The 16619-nt window shown below is 36.2% G+C and overlaps 3 protein-coding genes across 7 annotated transcripts in view; 1 reads left to right on the plus strand and 2 right to left on the minus strand.

The window, feature by feature from the left end:
- Window positions 1–7563, minus strand: part of LOC134532891 (E3 ubiquitin-protein ligase Bre1) — a 59079-nt gene extending 51516 nt beyond the window's left edge. The window contains exons 1-2 of one of the 4 annotated variants that reach the window (XM_063369906.1): window positions 7388–7537; window positions 4101–4289 (exon numbers count right to left, since the gene is read on the minus strand). In XM_063369906.1, coding sequence (XP_063225976.1) covers window positions 4101–4253 — 153 coding nt within the window. In that variant the 5' untranslated portion in view covers window positions 4254–4289; window positions 7388–7537. Of the gene's footprint in view, window positions 1–4100; window positions 4304–7387 lie in introns of all 4 variants that reach the window. The other 3 variants (XM_063369905.1, XM_063369902.1, XM_063369904.1) reach the window with 3 other exon arrangements.
- A 1302-nt stretch (window positions 7564–8865) lies between these two features.
- Window positions 8866–10760, plus strand: LOC134532902 (beta-ureidopropionase). Its single transcript, XM_063369949.1, has one exon. It carries the CDS (start codon window positions 9001–9003, stop codon window positions 10162–10164), a length of 1164 nt encoding a protein of 387 aa, XP_063226019.1. The 5' UTR covers window positions 8866–9000; the 3' UTR covers window positions 10165–10760.
- Window positions 10761–13776: 3016 nt separating this feature from the next.
- LOC134532896 (uncharacterized) overlaps window positions 13777–16619 on the minus strand; it is a 110681-nt gene continuing 107838 nt past the window's right edge. For both annotated transcript variants that reach the window (XM_063369924.1, XM_063369926.1), the window contains 2 exons: window positions 15865–16020; window positions 13777–15218 (listed from right to left, as the gene is read on the minus strand). In XM_063369924.1, coding sequence (XP_063225994.1) covers window positions 15009–15218; window positions 15865–16020 — 366 coding nt within the window. In that variant the 3' untranslated portion in view covers window positions 13777–15008. The remainder of the gene's footprint in view (window positions 15219–15864; window positions 16021–16619) is intronic.

Genomic DNA, 16619 nt, shown 5'->3' on the forward strand with positions numbered 1-16619 from the left:
TCACTGCTCCAATGGTTGTCACTAGCAACTTCAAATGTAAATAATAGAGAAGTAGCTCAATATATCGCCAATTTAAATATTAACAAAAATTTGGTCGACTTTCTAGCTGAAATTACCACAATAGTTTTCGGAACAAACCCTATTTTCAATCAAAAAAAGTCTGTGCATCAAAAGTTTGTAGAGCAGTGAAGATAAATAAGGGAATTCCTATACTAAAACACTGAGGTAAGTGCACATTTTTACTTCTAATCCTGTAATTTCATGTTTATTCGTGATGTTTTGTGCTGAATGTGTTGGTTAAATGTTCTTGAAGAGGTGAAAGTGTTTATTTAAAAAAATTTGTTTTCTTTGTACTATTTAGTTAGGGTGACGAAAACTGGATCAATAAAAACCTTGTATTGCTAGTGTTCGTCATACCTGACGAGCACTGGTACATTTAATATTTTATTTAAAGTTGTGCTAAGTTACACCCTAGAGTTCTTAAATAATATTGGTTCTTTGTTGTTGATAGGCAAATTACATTATTATGATCAGATCCAGTAGTCGTCACCTATGACGACTTCCGATGCATGTGTATGATGACTTCTGGGTCAGAAATTACTTTACTTTATTGATTGCAGAAATTGTGTAGGCATTGTTGTTTACATTAATTTAGGGGTCATTCGATATATATTTTGACATTAATAAGTAAATTAAACATTATAATGTGTCTCATTCTTTAATTACAGGGCAAAATGCCAAAACGGAAAATACTGTTGTATGAAGAGTCAGCCATGGAAACTGCTCTTAAAGATGTAGCGAATGGTATGAGTATAAAAAGAGCAGCAGAAAAAAATAGTGTGCCAAGAAACAGATTGTCCGATAAACACAAAGGCAAATCGCCCTTGGGTAGGAAGATGGGCCCCGATTCATTTTTAAATTTTACTTCTGATACCGCATAACATGCTATGATCTAATTGCCTTGTCCACGTCCACTCAAAATCATAAATCATGCTCGAAGCTCGACAATACAAAAAAAAAAGGAATAAAAAGGGTTGGGTTTTGGCAGAACTGATCTATTCCTGGAAACAATTAGCTTTAGCTTGAAGAGTTACATGACACCATGTCGTTGTCTCAATTCTATACATACACAGCGATCATTACACTTTTGGAAGCCCAGTCAACACCTGCTTATAATTATAGTAGAACCCTGTTATAATGTTCCTGCATATAATGTTTTACTGCTTATAATATCACATTTTTAAAGTCCCAATATTTCCCCCATAAGGACAATGTATTTATTTCCTGTATATAACGTTCATAAATAGTGTAATTTCCTGCTTATAATGTTTGCTTTCTAACATTCAATAAATGGGGAAAAAATGTTTTAAAACCAAATTATTCCAACACTTAGATAAAAAGTTTCCTTTATGTATGTTTACAATCACTGCCATACAATACATGAAGTTTGTTAAAATACAATTTTATGCAACATACTGAAGGTACACAATGTTCATAGTTACGTGTCAGTTGGTCAACTCTTCTCTTCCTTGCCATTCCAGTGGGTATTCAGATGCACGTACTGTAGGGCCGCGACGTCTTGGCGTGTCGTTTTGCGGGGAAGCGGGGAAGAGTAAATGAGAGGGGAAGCAGCTGCGCGCGCACATCAGCCGCTATGCGGTTCATAGCAAAAACATCAGGCGCCACGCTCTCAGTCTGAAGTGATCAATGGAGCCCGACGAAGGACGTTCAAGATACAATAAAGTAATACATAGTGGGGAGAGGGAAATTATAAGTAGTGTAATCCAGTGTTGTGATGAAGAAGCTGCCAACAAATGTCTGCTAGTACCTCTAACAAATGCAATCGAAAGAGCTGCGCGATACACAGGTATAAGCCAAAGATCAGATTCACGCATCCGAAAACACAACAGAGAGACGCCAAATAAAAAACAAACAACAACATTATAAGTTTTTCAACGCATTCCCCGTAATTTCACCCGCGGTTTGTTTGTTTTGCATTTGGCAATTTTCCAAACTTTCTGCACCGCTTGTTAGAATATTTTTTATCTACAAGTGTAGCCGATATTGCTACACATTATATTGCATTATATTACATGATATTATATTACATTATATACATTATATATTGCATTATATATTTTATGATATATATTAATGTATATTATATTAATATATTATTTATTTACAATTTATATGTTTATATTTACATATATATATCACTCCTTTATTTGACCGTTAAACAGCCTCTCATGTTTAATTATTCATTTCAAGCCAAAAAAAAAAACTGGGAAACGTTTGTTGTCAGTTGATGACTTTGATAGAAGAGTGATCAGAGACACTAGCCACGAATTTTATGCAGTAAAAAAACGACAAGGAAACTACTGCCAGTTTTGAAAGAAAAAATCGGATGGAGTTAGGGAAAGACATCGCTGCGTAAAATACTCAAAGAAATGGGTTTTGTATGGAGAAGAAGCCGAAATAAGCGAATGCTTCTTCTCGAAAGATCTGACGTTGTTGCTTGGCGATAACAGTAGCTGACTCAGATGAAACAGTGCAGGGAGGCTGGGAAGAATATATTTGACATGGATGAATCCTGGGTTGACACTAATTTAACCTTTCAGAAATGTTGGTAAAAGAAAGGTGACGTTGAAGGTGTAGGTAATGGCAACAGGAAATGCAGCGCACAGACTGATAGTTTTAAGCGTTGGTTCTAGGCAGGGCTTCCTTCCTGGAGCCTCTCTTGTTTATAAAGCAAGCACAACAACATGAGACTATAAAATACGCGAGGATGGTTTGTTATAAATATGGTTTTCAGACCCCTCGAAATTACTAAAATGGTTCTTTCAGAGTGCTGTTATGGAAAAAATACCAACCCGTGTGCATAAAAGTGGTAAGGTTCTTGAAGTGCGTGAAAGTGTCATGTCGATCGTCTTCACATTTCAGCCAAACCAAATGGAAAAGTAAGCATCAGCGAGGGAGTTACATGCAAGTCTTAATTAATTGTGTTTCCTACAGCAACCCACAATTACAAATTTAGTTCTTAACTTTAAAGAATTGTATAGCTATGTTTAACTATGTTTAACTAAGCTGCCCAGTCGAGCAAATGGTGCACTACCTTTAAATAATAAATTACCGTAAAGCATTATCGCATCTTTGTATCATTAAGATCTGCGCTGTGTTGCACCGTACGTGAGATTGTTCTCGACCAATGTTTTCGGAACGGCATGGAGACTTCCAGGCCGTTGTTATCTGCGGAGCAGACAAGGAGGGACGTGTCGATTACAAGGTCGCTGAGCTCTAGGGAGTCGACCCGCCAAGACGTCGCGGCCCTATTATACATAGTCCTACAATATTTAAGTTGCCAACCATTGAGCGAGGGCATAACTAAAAGTGTTTTCTATTGCTTACAAATAATTTTTTTTCCCCAAAATTAAACAGGAGTAGACGTTCTCACTCTTAATGTTGTCGTCATGAATCGTGAGACAATTTTACAAAAAAATGTGGCAGTGTATCTTTAAAGACAAACAAAATTTAACCAGGGAACAAGACGAAGTTGAAAAATTGTTGGCTTGTTTCAGAAAATTCATGTATCAAGTATACTAATTTTGGTTTTAACATTAAAGTTGTTTACATAGCTTGGTGAGTCCATTGGTACAAAGCTCGAACATTGTTAAGTGCTAAATTGAGATTTCCTGCTTATAATGTTTTTTTCTTGTGCTCCCTTGAAAAACATTATAACAGGGTTCTACTGTACCGAGCAGGTTAAATACAGTAGGTGTAAGATATTTGAAAGCTTGGGACCCGTCACGGCGTCACAACCTTATAGCTTCTGCTCGTGACAGGGGTTGGGGAAGGGCAGGAGAATCTGTAGGGCTCGCTTACTCTTCCCCTCCAGTGCAGTAGCCGGTGATAGCAGTAAGACACCCAGGCTTTTAGCTAACCTGCTTTCAGATAAGAAAAATAATTGTGGCTAAGGGATGGGGGGGGGTTAGAACCCCTAACCCCCCCCCCTCCTGGCTACGCCCCTGTCCCCAATGATCAAAATTAAAGACCTTCACTATTAGCACAAGTAGTGAACTGTAAGTATTTAAGATAAATACCTGTGCAAGCTTCTTGTTCTGAAACTGCAGAACTTTCATGTCCATTTCTTCCAAGGTTGAGATGGGACCTATCCTAACTGGCTCAAACTGAACTTTCTTGATGGGCGGCTGACCGCTCGTGCCAGCATCGTTGTCTGCTGGCCGCTTCGACATTGTTGTTGTCTTCTGGACGTCAGGGGTTTGTCCTACCTGGAACTGCAATGCTGTAAATATTCATAGCCATCATGTGGATTCAGTATTGCCAGTAGTCTAGTTTTTTATCAAGTGATGTTATAAAATTTACGAATTACATTTGTGATCCTATCCCTTTCTTTATGTTTTCAACACAAGATATCAAACCATAACAACTGCGGTGCATGCATGACATGAAAAATTACCTATGTATCACTGACCGAAGCTAGTATTGTATAAAAATGTTTTTGAATTTGGTAAATATTTACTTGGGCGGTATTTCCGAAAAAAAATGTTAAAAATTCGAAAATACCTTTATTTTATGCTCTTCAACTTCCTCTTTTCATTAAAATCGGCGGAGATTAGAAATTCCAAATACTTTAGGAGATATAGAATTTTTAAATTTCTTCATATGTAGTTGAGCGGTATTTGCAAAAAAAAATGTTAAAAATCCAAAAATACCTTTATTATATGCTCTTCAAATTCCTCTTTTCATTAAAAGCGGCGGAGATTAGAAATTCCAAATACTTTAGGAGATATCGAATTTTTAAATTTCAGCACAAAACCAGCGCATTCCTGTGGCGTGCGTGCACCATTGTTTCTTGTTTACGTACGAGTATCTATTTTTTTTATTGGATAATGATGTCACGTGATTGTTCGTGATAGGCCAGAATTCAAATGAACTAATACGTGATTATTTAGTTCAATTATTGTTTAAAACGGTGTTTAATTACCGCCTCCAACTTAGGTGAGTTTTTAACGTTTCTAATTTTAAAGTCTTATTTGTTATTTTAATATTGTTGCGCAAGTAATAAGTAACAAAAAAATTTACGTGAGTTGTTACTGTACATCCTTTGTTACGGGTTTGTTAGGTAAGGTCAGTTACATTATAAATAATTTAAAACTAAAGAATAATTAAAATTAATTCACATTATTTTTAATATCACCTTAGTTTGAAAGTATTTATAATGTAACTGACCTGACCTAATTGACCATTTTAGTTTACTGTTCACCGTTTGTCCGGGTTTGTTTGGTCAGGTCAGTTACATTATAAATATTTTAAAACTAAACAGCCATTAAAATTAATTCACAAAATTATTTTTAATGTCGGCTTAGTTTGAAAGTATTAATAATGTAACTGACCTGACCTAATCAACCATTTTATTAATTACGCATTCACGATTCACGTATTCACGAACACACGGCAAAATAACAAAAATGGTGCCGCTCGAATGGTTCCACAGGTCTTGTATTGCAAAATTAAAAAATTCGATATCTCCTAAAGTATTTGGAATTTCTTATCTCCGCCGCTTTTAATGAAAAAGGAAGTTGAAGAGCATATGATAAAGGTATTTTCGGATTTTTAACATATATTTTCGCAAATACCGCTCAACTACATATGATGAAATTTAAAAATTCGATATCTCCTAAAGTATTTGGAATTTATTACCTCCGCCACTTTTAATGAAAAGAGGAAGTTGAAGAGCATAAAATAAAGGTATTTTCGGATTTTTAACATTTTTTTTCGGAAATACCGCCCAAGTAAATATTTACCTTGAATTTGATTTAATATTTTATAAATAAGTGATGATACTGTAAAAGCATCCTTGCAAAATTCTAAGTAGGTATTTTCTTACCCGGGAAAGATTTGCGTGTTTCATCTAGTCTCATTTGCACCATGTTTAATACAAATATGTAATCATTATCAATCGGGTAAACAATTGTGCCAACTGTGAGAGAATATAATAATTTATTGATTGTAATGATAAAGGGAGAATTATTAATGTAATAAGAACTGAAAGACACAATGTTTGTTTTAATAGTTTTTTTTCTTGCATAACAAATTTTATTGTTTAGTACTGAAAATTGTTAGACTCAGTCAAAATTTAACTTCAGACATAAAGTTATATGCTACGCTTAAAAGAAGCCAAGTTTAAGGGAAAATAAGATAAAAAAAGGTTAGGATTCAAAAAAAATGTTTTTGATAAAATTGTGCATAAAAGATGTCCATGTTGTGATTTAATTGACTTACGTACAAGAGAAATTAGAGAATCGTCGACCCACATTAAAAATACTTGAAAATAGTGTGATTATGTTAGTATTGCTACATAAAAAAACTGCAAAATTGTGTGAATAGTTTGTTAGGTCAGGATAGCTACATCTTAAATTAGTAATTCCTAAGCTACCATTCAAATATTTTACAATATTTTAAATGTAGATATCTATACTAACTTAAACCATACACAATGTTTTAAAGAATTATATAATGTAGCTTACCTAACCTAATCGTCGATTCTCAATATTTTTCCAAAACATACATACATGTACCCACACGGGAAAGCGAAAAAATGGCGAAGGCTAAGTAAATGCACAGGTATTGTAATGTAATCTATAAACGGTGATTTCTCAAAAACCTGTCAGTATTTTTAAAAAAAAACTGTTAGAGGAAATAGAGGAATTTCTTGGTGTTAAAAAAATTATTTCCTGAATTTTATTATTTTATTTTAGGAAAAGACATGACACAAGAATTTTACCAAATCTTTCAACACACTAAATTAAAACTACAACCATCATGTACAAGATCAATATGAACAAGATCATCTCATTAGGATCAAGTGAAAAACATAGATATGTGCTATAAAACAATTACTATGCGATATTAATCAAAAACATGATTATCAGATTTTAACATTTTATGTTTCGGATGCGCCCCTACTCTAGGAGCGCATACAACATAAATGACGTATTAATAACATGTTTAAAATAAAAATAAATGTTGCTAACCTAACCTAATAAAACTTTCAATCTAGTTATTATTAGCCTTGTTTTCCAGAAGACAATCATCATACGAGATTATTCTCACCTCATTAATTATTCGTATATACTCAGTATAGACATTGCGTAAATAAACTGACACGTACCGACTGGTAAACAATATTTAACATATGAATCAATTTTGAGAAACAATTATAAGAAATGAAATAATATGCTTCATTTGTAAACTAATATGGTAAAACAACGTACACACATTATAATTAGTTGTTCTTATTAATTTACTTCGATATTCATTATTTCGGTACACCTGAAAATCAATATTTATTTTTAAAAAACCTCACCTTAGTACGCAATCACGACAGATAAGATGCATTGTTTAATTTAATCTAAGTACCTCACTAAACGCATCAAAACATTTAAAAACACCATTGTGAAATATGATACATAAAATTAACGTCAAAGGACGGTCCCATTACAACATAGATAACGACAGTAAATATTACAAAGAACACGTAGTGAGAATAATAAAATAGAGTATTAGCATAAAGATTTTAATAAAACATGGCCGGTAAATAATTTAGAAATATTTCTACCGCTAAGATTATGCCCTGCGAAGTTATTATTTTTTATTAATATTTTTTTACGTATATACATCTTATCTCTCTGTGTATGGCATGTGGTAGGAGAAAGGGCACGTTTATACGAAACACCAAACTACTTCAAATGAACATGTTTAAGTGAAAAATACCTGGGCACTTCGCCCAGTCTCTTATTTATTTATTTATTTGTAAAATCGTGGTTTTCTCAGGGAAGACACCTATTTAGGTAAACTTGAAGAGCAAAACGTTCATTCAAATCGTTAGAGGGGTTTTCGAGATACGAGAGATGTAGTTTTTTTTATTTATAAAAAATATATCTACTATGTATGAATTCATTTATAAGAGCGATTTAAAGTTTAATGTTTAATACTGTGATCGGAATAGGTAGAATTTACCTACTAGAGTTTACCTATAACTTTATCTATTGCAATAACTAGTTTTAATATATATAGATATAATATATAATAGATTTATAATGTCCAATCTGTAGCAGAAATAACCGTAGGTTTGTTTGACTCGAGGTCTCTCGTGCTCCTCGGGAGTTGAAAGAGTTGGGAGCAAGTTGACCTGAGGGCGAAAAGAGTCGGTAACTTTTAATACACGAAGAAAACGCGATTTGTTGTAAAACAATGATGGCGGAAAATATAGCAGACATCGTGAGAAAATTGTTTGGAATGAAGATTCATCTGAAGATGAAGTAGCTATTGATTTACCATATATTGGACTACAAATTATGAGAGAGCTTGATAAAGTTTAAAAAAAATATATATAATTATTGCTTTTTGACTTTAAACCGCCTGTGGTATGCATAAGCTAACCTTTACTAGGAAACTATTGCAAATCTTTTGATTGTTAAATAAAGGACGCCGAATAAGTTATATTGTAATGTTTTTCCGCTTCAATGTCGTCATCTATTAAAATATTACCGTCATCACCAAATGTAGCTTGATAACATATTGACTCCATCGTCAAAGTCGCGCCAAAACATCCAGCAGACGACTTGCCCTCGCAACTCTTCCTCGAGAGGAGGAGCATCGAGAGCATGACCTGAGTGACCTGAGAGCAACTTGCCCCCGCGAGTAAAACGACCATCCGCCAAACTGCTTCCGGAAAAGGGCGCCCCGAGAGTTGACAGGTCAAAAAGAGACCTCGAGTCAAACAAACCTAGTAACTGCCATCGTTGCTCTATGTGTCTTATAGTCTTTGATGTGTCTGTACCCTATGATATGGGCGTGTGTATATATATATATATATTTTTTTTAACTTATATTAATCTATGAATTATACTAGTGGCTAAATTAAAAGCTAGATATAAAAGTTTTTGCATTGTGAGTTTTAAATTAGTACATGTGAGAATGGCTGAAAAATGTTCTATAGAAAGCTTAGAATCCTGCCTGGAAAAATTTATTCCTTCGGACACACTGGAATGTAAAGAAATTAAGAGAATTCTTTATGGAAAGAATTTGCAGGAACTGGAAATATCCTCGGAAGCACGTAATACCGCATGCATTAATAATTTTGATTTGCAAGGTTATAAATTTAACGCCCAAATAGAACAGCTGCGAAAACCAAGAATAGTCAGAGTTGGACTTATTCAAAATAGCATAGTTTTGCCCACCTCAGCACCAGTTCAAGACCAAATGAATGCTTTGCACGCTCGTATAAGCAAAATAATCGAGTCTGCTGCAAGCTTAGATGTTAATATTTTATGCTTGCAGGAGTCGTGGCCAATGCCATTTGTATTTTGTACACGAGAAAAATTCCCATGGTGTGAGTTTGCTGAATCAGCAGAAGTTGGTCCTTCAGTATCATTTTTACAGAAAATTGCTGCTTGTTACAATATGGTAATAATATCTCCTATTCTTGAACGTGATGAAGATCATGGTGAAGTTTTATGGAATACTGCAGTTGTCATATCTAATTCTGGCAAAGTCCTTGGAAAGCATAGAAAAAATCATATACCACGAGTAGGCGACTTCAATGAGTCTACATACTACTTGGAAGGCAATACAGGACACCCAGTATTTGAAACGCAGTTTGGCAGAATTGCAGTTAATATTTGCTACGGCCGTCATCACCCGCAGAATTGGCTGATGTTTGGGATCAATGGTGCAGAGATAGTGTTCAATCCATGTGCAACTGTAGGTGAACTTAGTGAACCACTGTGGTACGTTGAAGCTCGAAATGCTGCAATTGCCAATAGCTACTTCACTTGTGCCATAAATCGTGTTGGCACAGAAGTATATCCAAATGGTTTCACATCAGGAGATGGTAAACCAGAACATAAGGACTTTGGTCATTTTTATGGTTCAAGCTATGTTGCTGCACCAGATGGGAGTCGCACGCCTGGCCTGTCTCGTGTCAAGGATGGCCTACTCGTTGCTGAACTTGACTTGAATCTGTGTAGGCAAGTCAAAGATTATTGGGGCTTCCGAATGACACAGCGTTTAGATTTGTATGCCGAGTTGTTGACAAATGCAGTGAAGTCTGACTATAAACCACTTATAATAAAGGAATGAATTCAATTGGCACTATAAATGTATTTGGTAATGACACACTAAGAGTAATATCGTACATTATCAACGCATATACCTGAAAAATAAGGTATCTCTGGAAATGGTGGTTTTTAACCTACTATTTTATTGTCCAAAACAGCATTTTTTAATTCCCAATAAATTATGAAATATGCTGACCTAACAACCAACATTTAGCATTTCACAGTATTTAAAGTGTTATTTAATTAACCAACTTCACTCTCGAAATGTTGACATATACGTGCAGACAGAAATTAAGAATTTTCCATTTAGTGAAATCAAAGAATTATCATGGTGGAAATAAGATTCGAACCTATCTATAATACACTAAGAAAACTTCAAGTGATTAATGATTCCAATAGTGTAATTAGGACTGAAACATTTCCATGCACTTTATCAAACTAAACAGAACTATTTGAGAATATTTGATATTTTTGGTAAAGTGTTGTGGTTTGGCAAGCCACTCTCTCTTGTATGAACAAAATGAACTCAATGTCACATTATTCCTTGTAGGTTGCCTGATAAAAATTCATCCATGTACTTTATGTGCACAAATTGCTAAGTGTTTGTTGTAAAATTAATATGTTTATAATTCCTGAATGGAATGGGCTTAAGTGAGAGGGGCAAGGGACCTCGGCGGAAAGTTAAAGGTATGGGAGAGAATTGTGACTATTACACTCACAATTGTCCTTTCACCCAGTGGCAAGAAGTAGAAGCGGTGACTTGTCAATTGCAGGTGTCAGAACATTAAATTCACTTGGAAGAAGACCCGAAGCGCTATGTCCACTAAGCTGTTCATTTACAATGATCCTACTGCTAACAATCTAAAATTTTCAAACTGAGCATTTTAATTGCTCTTTTTATAGGTTTAATTGAAAAGCTTATCAGGAAGTTGAATTTCAGGAATACGGAAATAAACGTGGTGGGGAAATGTTGAAACCACTAACAGGGGAAGCCTACAACTCACGCAGTTTCGGTTCCCTACCACGTTCGTGCAATTTCGGATTTCTCTCAAAAATTGAAATTAAAAAAATCGAAGGGTCGGGTCGGGTCGGGTCGGGTCGGGTCGGGCCGGGCCGGGCCGGGCCGGGTCGGGTCGGGTCGGGTCGGGTCGGGTCAGGTCAGGTCAGTCACAACATACTTGTTTTCATTGGAAACTTCTGATTTAGCGGCTGTAGTGGCGTTAATACCAAAACACAAAACTTCTGAAATCTTCGGAAATTCTTGCAGGGAACCGAAACTACGAGAGTTGTAGGCTTCCCCCACTAACAGGGGTCGAACATAAACACCTAAAATTTTCGGAAATGCATAACAACAAATATAAGGATATTTTTTGTGAAAGCTTACTAATATAATTGTAATGGTCACTTGAAGTTCTACTTCATACTGAAAGTTGTTTGCCATGTAAAAATCTTTTTCCATCAATTTTGCTTGTAGTCAATATTCTGACAAAATCCAAAATACCTGCACACATCTCAAGATGCTTTAAAGCATTGTGCAGAAATGTTGATCTGGTGTAGTGTTTATATAAATAAATAACAAAAAATGTTTTTAATTGTGAGGGTTCTTGTGTGTTTATATCACCTATTGTGAAATATGTGTTTGCCAAATAACCTAGTCATTTTGAATATGTATGTGGAATTCGGTGCTATAAGGTGCTTGTCAATGTGTATTTTGCTATATTTTACATTTATAAAATGGTGAATTTCGTTAAAATGTGATGGCTGTATAGTATGCAAAAAATATATATTAATTTGAATACAGATTTTTTTATTCCTTTTTAAATTCCCACAAGATCCAGGTTACATCAAATCTATCACCATTGAATGTTTAGGTTGTCTTCAGCATCACAAGTGTCACTCTACAGGTGCATTTACACTTAGGCAACATTTTGTGGCCATGTTGCATGTTGAAAAGGCAACATTTTTCCAATTGTTTCTACGAGAATCGTTTTCACTGTTGTCGCTAATGGCAGGTGACATGTTTCTTACCTGTGTACACTGCTTTCTACAAATGCATGCTGTCATTCATCAAAATGGAAGAAACTATAACAGCTGCTGCATTTTTGTTTTTGAATGCTGCTGCTGTTAAGTAAAAAGGGAAAAACAGAGAGTGCATAGATAAAGCCAGTCTTTTTCCCTTGAACTGCTCCATGTTGCCTCCACATCGCCTACTTCCCAACCAGGGCGGGAAGATGGTGACAAGTGGCAGGCAACAGGAGAGACTGAAAGAGTGACACGTTCAACACTGTCGTTTGCATCGTGCGATATCTGTTGAACCAGTGTAAACACTCAGGGCTTAGCAACAATGTGGCATTCTACACACTGCCAAAATGTTGCCTCCGTAGAAAATGTGCATTAAAAAGTTAAGTGCTGCTCTTGAAAAATCTTGATCATGTTAAGGTAAATAATTTAGACATTTGTGTGATGTCAATTGCAGTTTCTGGAACCAAATACTTACCCCTTCTATTTTAACGAAGGTTTGTAAGAAACAATTTCCAAATGAAACACTTGCTTAGCAATGTTTGAAAAAGTTCAATGCCTTTAGTTTCCAGGAATAATTTTGGTGCAACTAACGTAATTTTGTTTAATGTTTGATGCTAAGCAAAGATAAATATTGGAATCCATTGAACAAAGTGCTTAAATTTTGACAGTGCTAATGAATTCATTAAAAATAAGCTTAATTGTGCTATAATGAAAGACCATGAATTATGTAAGCTCAGCTCTAATCCACAATTATGCAAGTTAAGCAAATGCACCTGGCTAATCAGCACTTAAGTTTAATTCTATGGCAGCATGCAGTTAACTTTGTCACCATGTGTTATGCTTTGCTCATAACACACTAGCACATCAACTTGCTGCTGAATCAGGGTGTCCACAGGTCACAAAAAAAAGTCCCAAAAACAATAATGGTGCTGGAAGACCAGCATCCTTTAGTTAGAATGCATTTTGAAGCCCACTTTCATTTTACAATTGCACAATAAATATAAATACTTGGAAACTGTTCACTTAATTTAGTAATGATCTATGAAGATATTTTAGCTTAAAATAAAACAAAATTGCATGTTTCAGTAACTAGTAGATGCATTTCTAAGGATGGGCCAGTCAAATCCTAAAAAACCATCAAATTCTTAGTATTCAAATGATTCAATGTTCGAAGAAAAAGATTCAAAGAATGATATTGGAATCAGCAGAATCACAGCTCTCTGCTACCCCAATTAAAAATTACAGTTTGCAAATCACAATTTTTTGATAATGTGTTAGCTTGATTGAATTCAATGTCGTATTTAGTGTGGCGGGCCATGGGTTGGTTGGCCACCACTGGTGTAGCTAAAGAAACATGTCAACATAGCTGGAGCTGGATCAATGTTTAGGAATGAATAAGGTTTGGGGAATGGCCTTGTGTAGATTAAAAAAAAAATTAAATCTTGACTAACATCAAGAATAAAACTTGATGGTGCAGTTAAGTACATGGTCTGGATACTTCTCTTAAAAATTGGAAAAAAGAAAAAAAAAAGAATAAACAACATGTAACTGCAGAATACTTTGTTTTTTTTCTAATGTTGAGTAGTTTCTAGAAGGAAAAAAAAAACACCAATTTATATCAACTTCATATTTAATTATGTACAACTAAGATCACATTGCATACTTCATACAATAGGCCTGCTGGATCTTCACAATTGGAATTACTACCTTCAATATAACAGACTGCTTTCTGTTAGCAGCCACAGACTGCTATTAAAACATTTTCTTTCAGTGCATGTTCAAAAATACAATTTTCATTTTAATTAAACGTATTAGTTAGTTAAACAGGTTCACTGATATGCTAATGGGGAAAATATTTTAATCCGACAAATGTTTCCCTTCCTATTGTTAACGAAAAACAAATTCCATTTTCATTTGCCGTTGTTTGGCAATCATTTACAAACTATGATAGAAGCCTAGTTTTAATAATGAAGAAACTACAATTTCATACAAAAAACTGATTTTTAAAAGAAAATAACCTATTCTATACTAGAACAATAAAGTTAAATAAGTAATACAAAAGTAACAATAAAAAAGATACACTTCAAAATACCATACGCCACTACTTTTCAAATACTGCTCACCTAATGGCTTGTTATACAAGAGAGAAAAAGTAAAGAAACTAAAAGCCGTTCTGTTTTTATGTTAATGTCTAACTTCTAGTATGGCTACTATGTTCATACCATGTACATATGTATCATTTTGATCACTTCATGCATACAGTACAGTAAAAAAATATTTTAGGAATATACGAAAATGCTGGAAGCAAGCTCAGTCCATCAGCTTTGAAAAAAAAATGTTTGTTCACGCTGGCTGGAGACTTTTTTTTAGGAAAGGCAGTGCTGATGTAACATTCTCCATTGCAGGCACACACGATGTGTGGTGCTTCCGTCAGTTCTGCTTAAAAGCCAGCAGTTTGTCAAAATTGGTCACCCCAACCCCGGGCTATCACCACTGCTTCATCCACTGCTTCATGTATTCACTTTTTTAATATAGCAGTGTCACACTAACCAGGACTAGATTAGAGCGGGACCTGAACGGATGATCTCAGAAAGTCAGGATGAAACGTAATTATAAAGTTTTATAAAAATATTTCTTTTCCTCATAAATTCGACCTTTCCTACAGCTTGATTTTAGTTTTAATACTACTGTATATGCAGAACTAAATTTTTAACCTACAAACTGATGTAGGATTAACAAAACAAACTTAAGTTTTATTTTCTTTTTTAAATCCTGTCCTGATCAATAGACGTCCGTACGAGCGTGGTCCGGATTAGCGGGACTCTACTGCACACAGGTTCCCAGCTAGACGGTTCCGTTGATGGTGTGCTTGTGCGCGAGGCCCGTGGAGCCGTTGTGCATGCCGCCCAGGCCTGCCAGCGGGGCGTTGGCGTTCAGGTCGGGCGCTGCGATGGGGACCGACGACGCGCAGTGGAAGTTGGCCTCCTCCAGGTCTCGCTGGAGCCTGGCCAGGGGCGGGCACTGCACCACCACCGACTGGATGCTGTGCAGTGTCTGCAGCACACGGAACCCACCACCTTGCAGATCCGTCGCTCAATTGACGACAAAATTTAGGACCTTTTCCCGGATATTAAGGTGGTGTCTGAAACCTGCATGTGTTGGGATTTGCTGACATTTTTTTGTGATTGGTTTTACATTGCATCGCATGAGCACCCTTGCTTTTTAACGCCTAAAGAGCTCACATATTAATTTTTCATAAATCATAAGTAGCGTCCCAAACACTGACGGTGGACCAGGTCCTGTGATCGGACGTATTGAAGGAATTTTGAGTCTGGCTTCCACATGCGTCATGTCACGGCCCTGATAACTAGTCTTCACCGCGTCCAAAGTGTCCTTCCACGCGGTGGCGTCAGATGCAAGACTGACAATGTTATCAGTAATAGCCCGTGTTTTAGTGATCTTTCCGAGTATGGGCAGACAGTTAATAAGAATCAGAAGAACTTTACTATCCCTGTACTCTCACACTTAAGTTTTCCTAAACACCTCAATGACATACATTAACTATAGCCTAGTTCCCTTTACTTTCATACCAACTTCATGACTACACCATCCCTGAAAACACCCTATAGTGGGTTTAAGAACAACATGTGACCCCCATGCCAACAAAGCAGAGCCTCGAGCGAGCAGTTGCCAAGGTCACCTCGAGCGCGGCGTCGATGGCCTCGTACTGCCGCCGGACCTCCATCTCCGCCTGGTGCCAGTTCTCAGTCAGCATCTGCTTGCTGGCAGACAGCCGCTGGCCCAACTCCCTCAGCTCCTGGTCCTTGGCCTGCAGCCTCTCCTTGAGTGCCGGGATCTGCAACGTTACTGCGACGTTGCAGGGTCCGCACAGACGCAACACGAAGTCTCGAGCTCTGGGGGGGTTGACTGTAATACTCGAGGGACCTCCGTTGGTGGGATTAGAGATATCTATGTGATTCCTTTTACTATATGCACTACCGACGAGTGAATATTTACCATGTGCATCACAGACGAGTGAATGTTTACCATGTGCATCACAGACGAGTGAATGTTTACCATGTGCATCACAGACGAGTGAATATTTAGCATGTGCATTAAGGACGAGTGAATATTTACCATGTGAATCACAGACGAGTGAATATTTACCATGTGCATCACAGACGAGTGAATATTTACCATGTGCATCACAGACGAGTGAATATTTACCATGTGCATCACAGACGAGTGAATATTTACCATGTGCATCACAGACGAGTGAATATTTACCATGTGCATCACAGACGAGTGAATCTTTACCATGTGCATTAAGGATGAGTGAATCTTTACCATGTGCATTAAGGACGAGTGAATATTTAGCATGTGCATTAAGGACGAGTGAATATTTAGCATGTGCATTAAGGACGAGTGAATATTTAGCATGTGCATTAAGGACGA

The sequence above is a fragment of the Bacillus rossius genome, chromosome 6, assembly GCF_032445375.1.
Source record: "Bacillus rossius redtenbacheri isolate Brsri chromosome 6, Brsri_v3, whole genome shotgun sequence".
NCBI classification, from domain to species: Eukaryota; Metazoa; Arthropoda; class Insecta; order Phasmatodea; family Bacillidae; genus Bacillus; species Bacillus rossius.

Excerpts from the sequence above, each read along its gene's own strand:
- LOC134532902 (XM_063369949.1), top strand. The coding sequence starts at position 9,001 with ATGGCTGAAAAATGTTCTATAGAAAGCTTAGAATCCTGCCTGGAAAAA.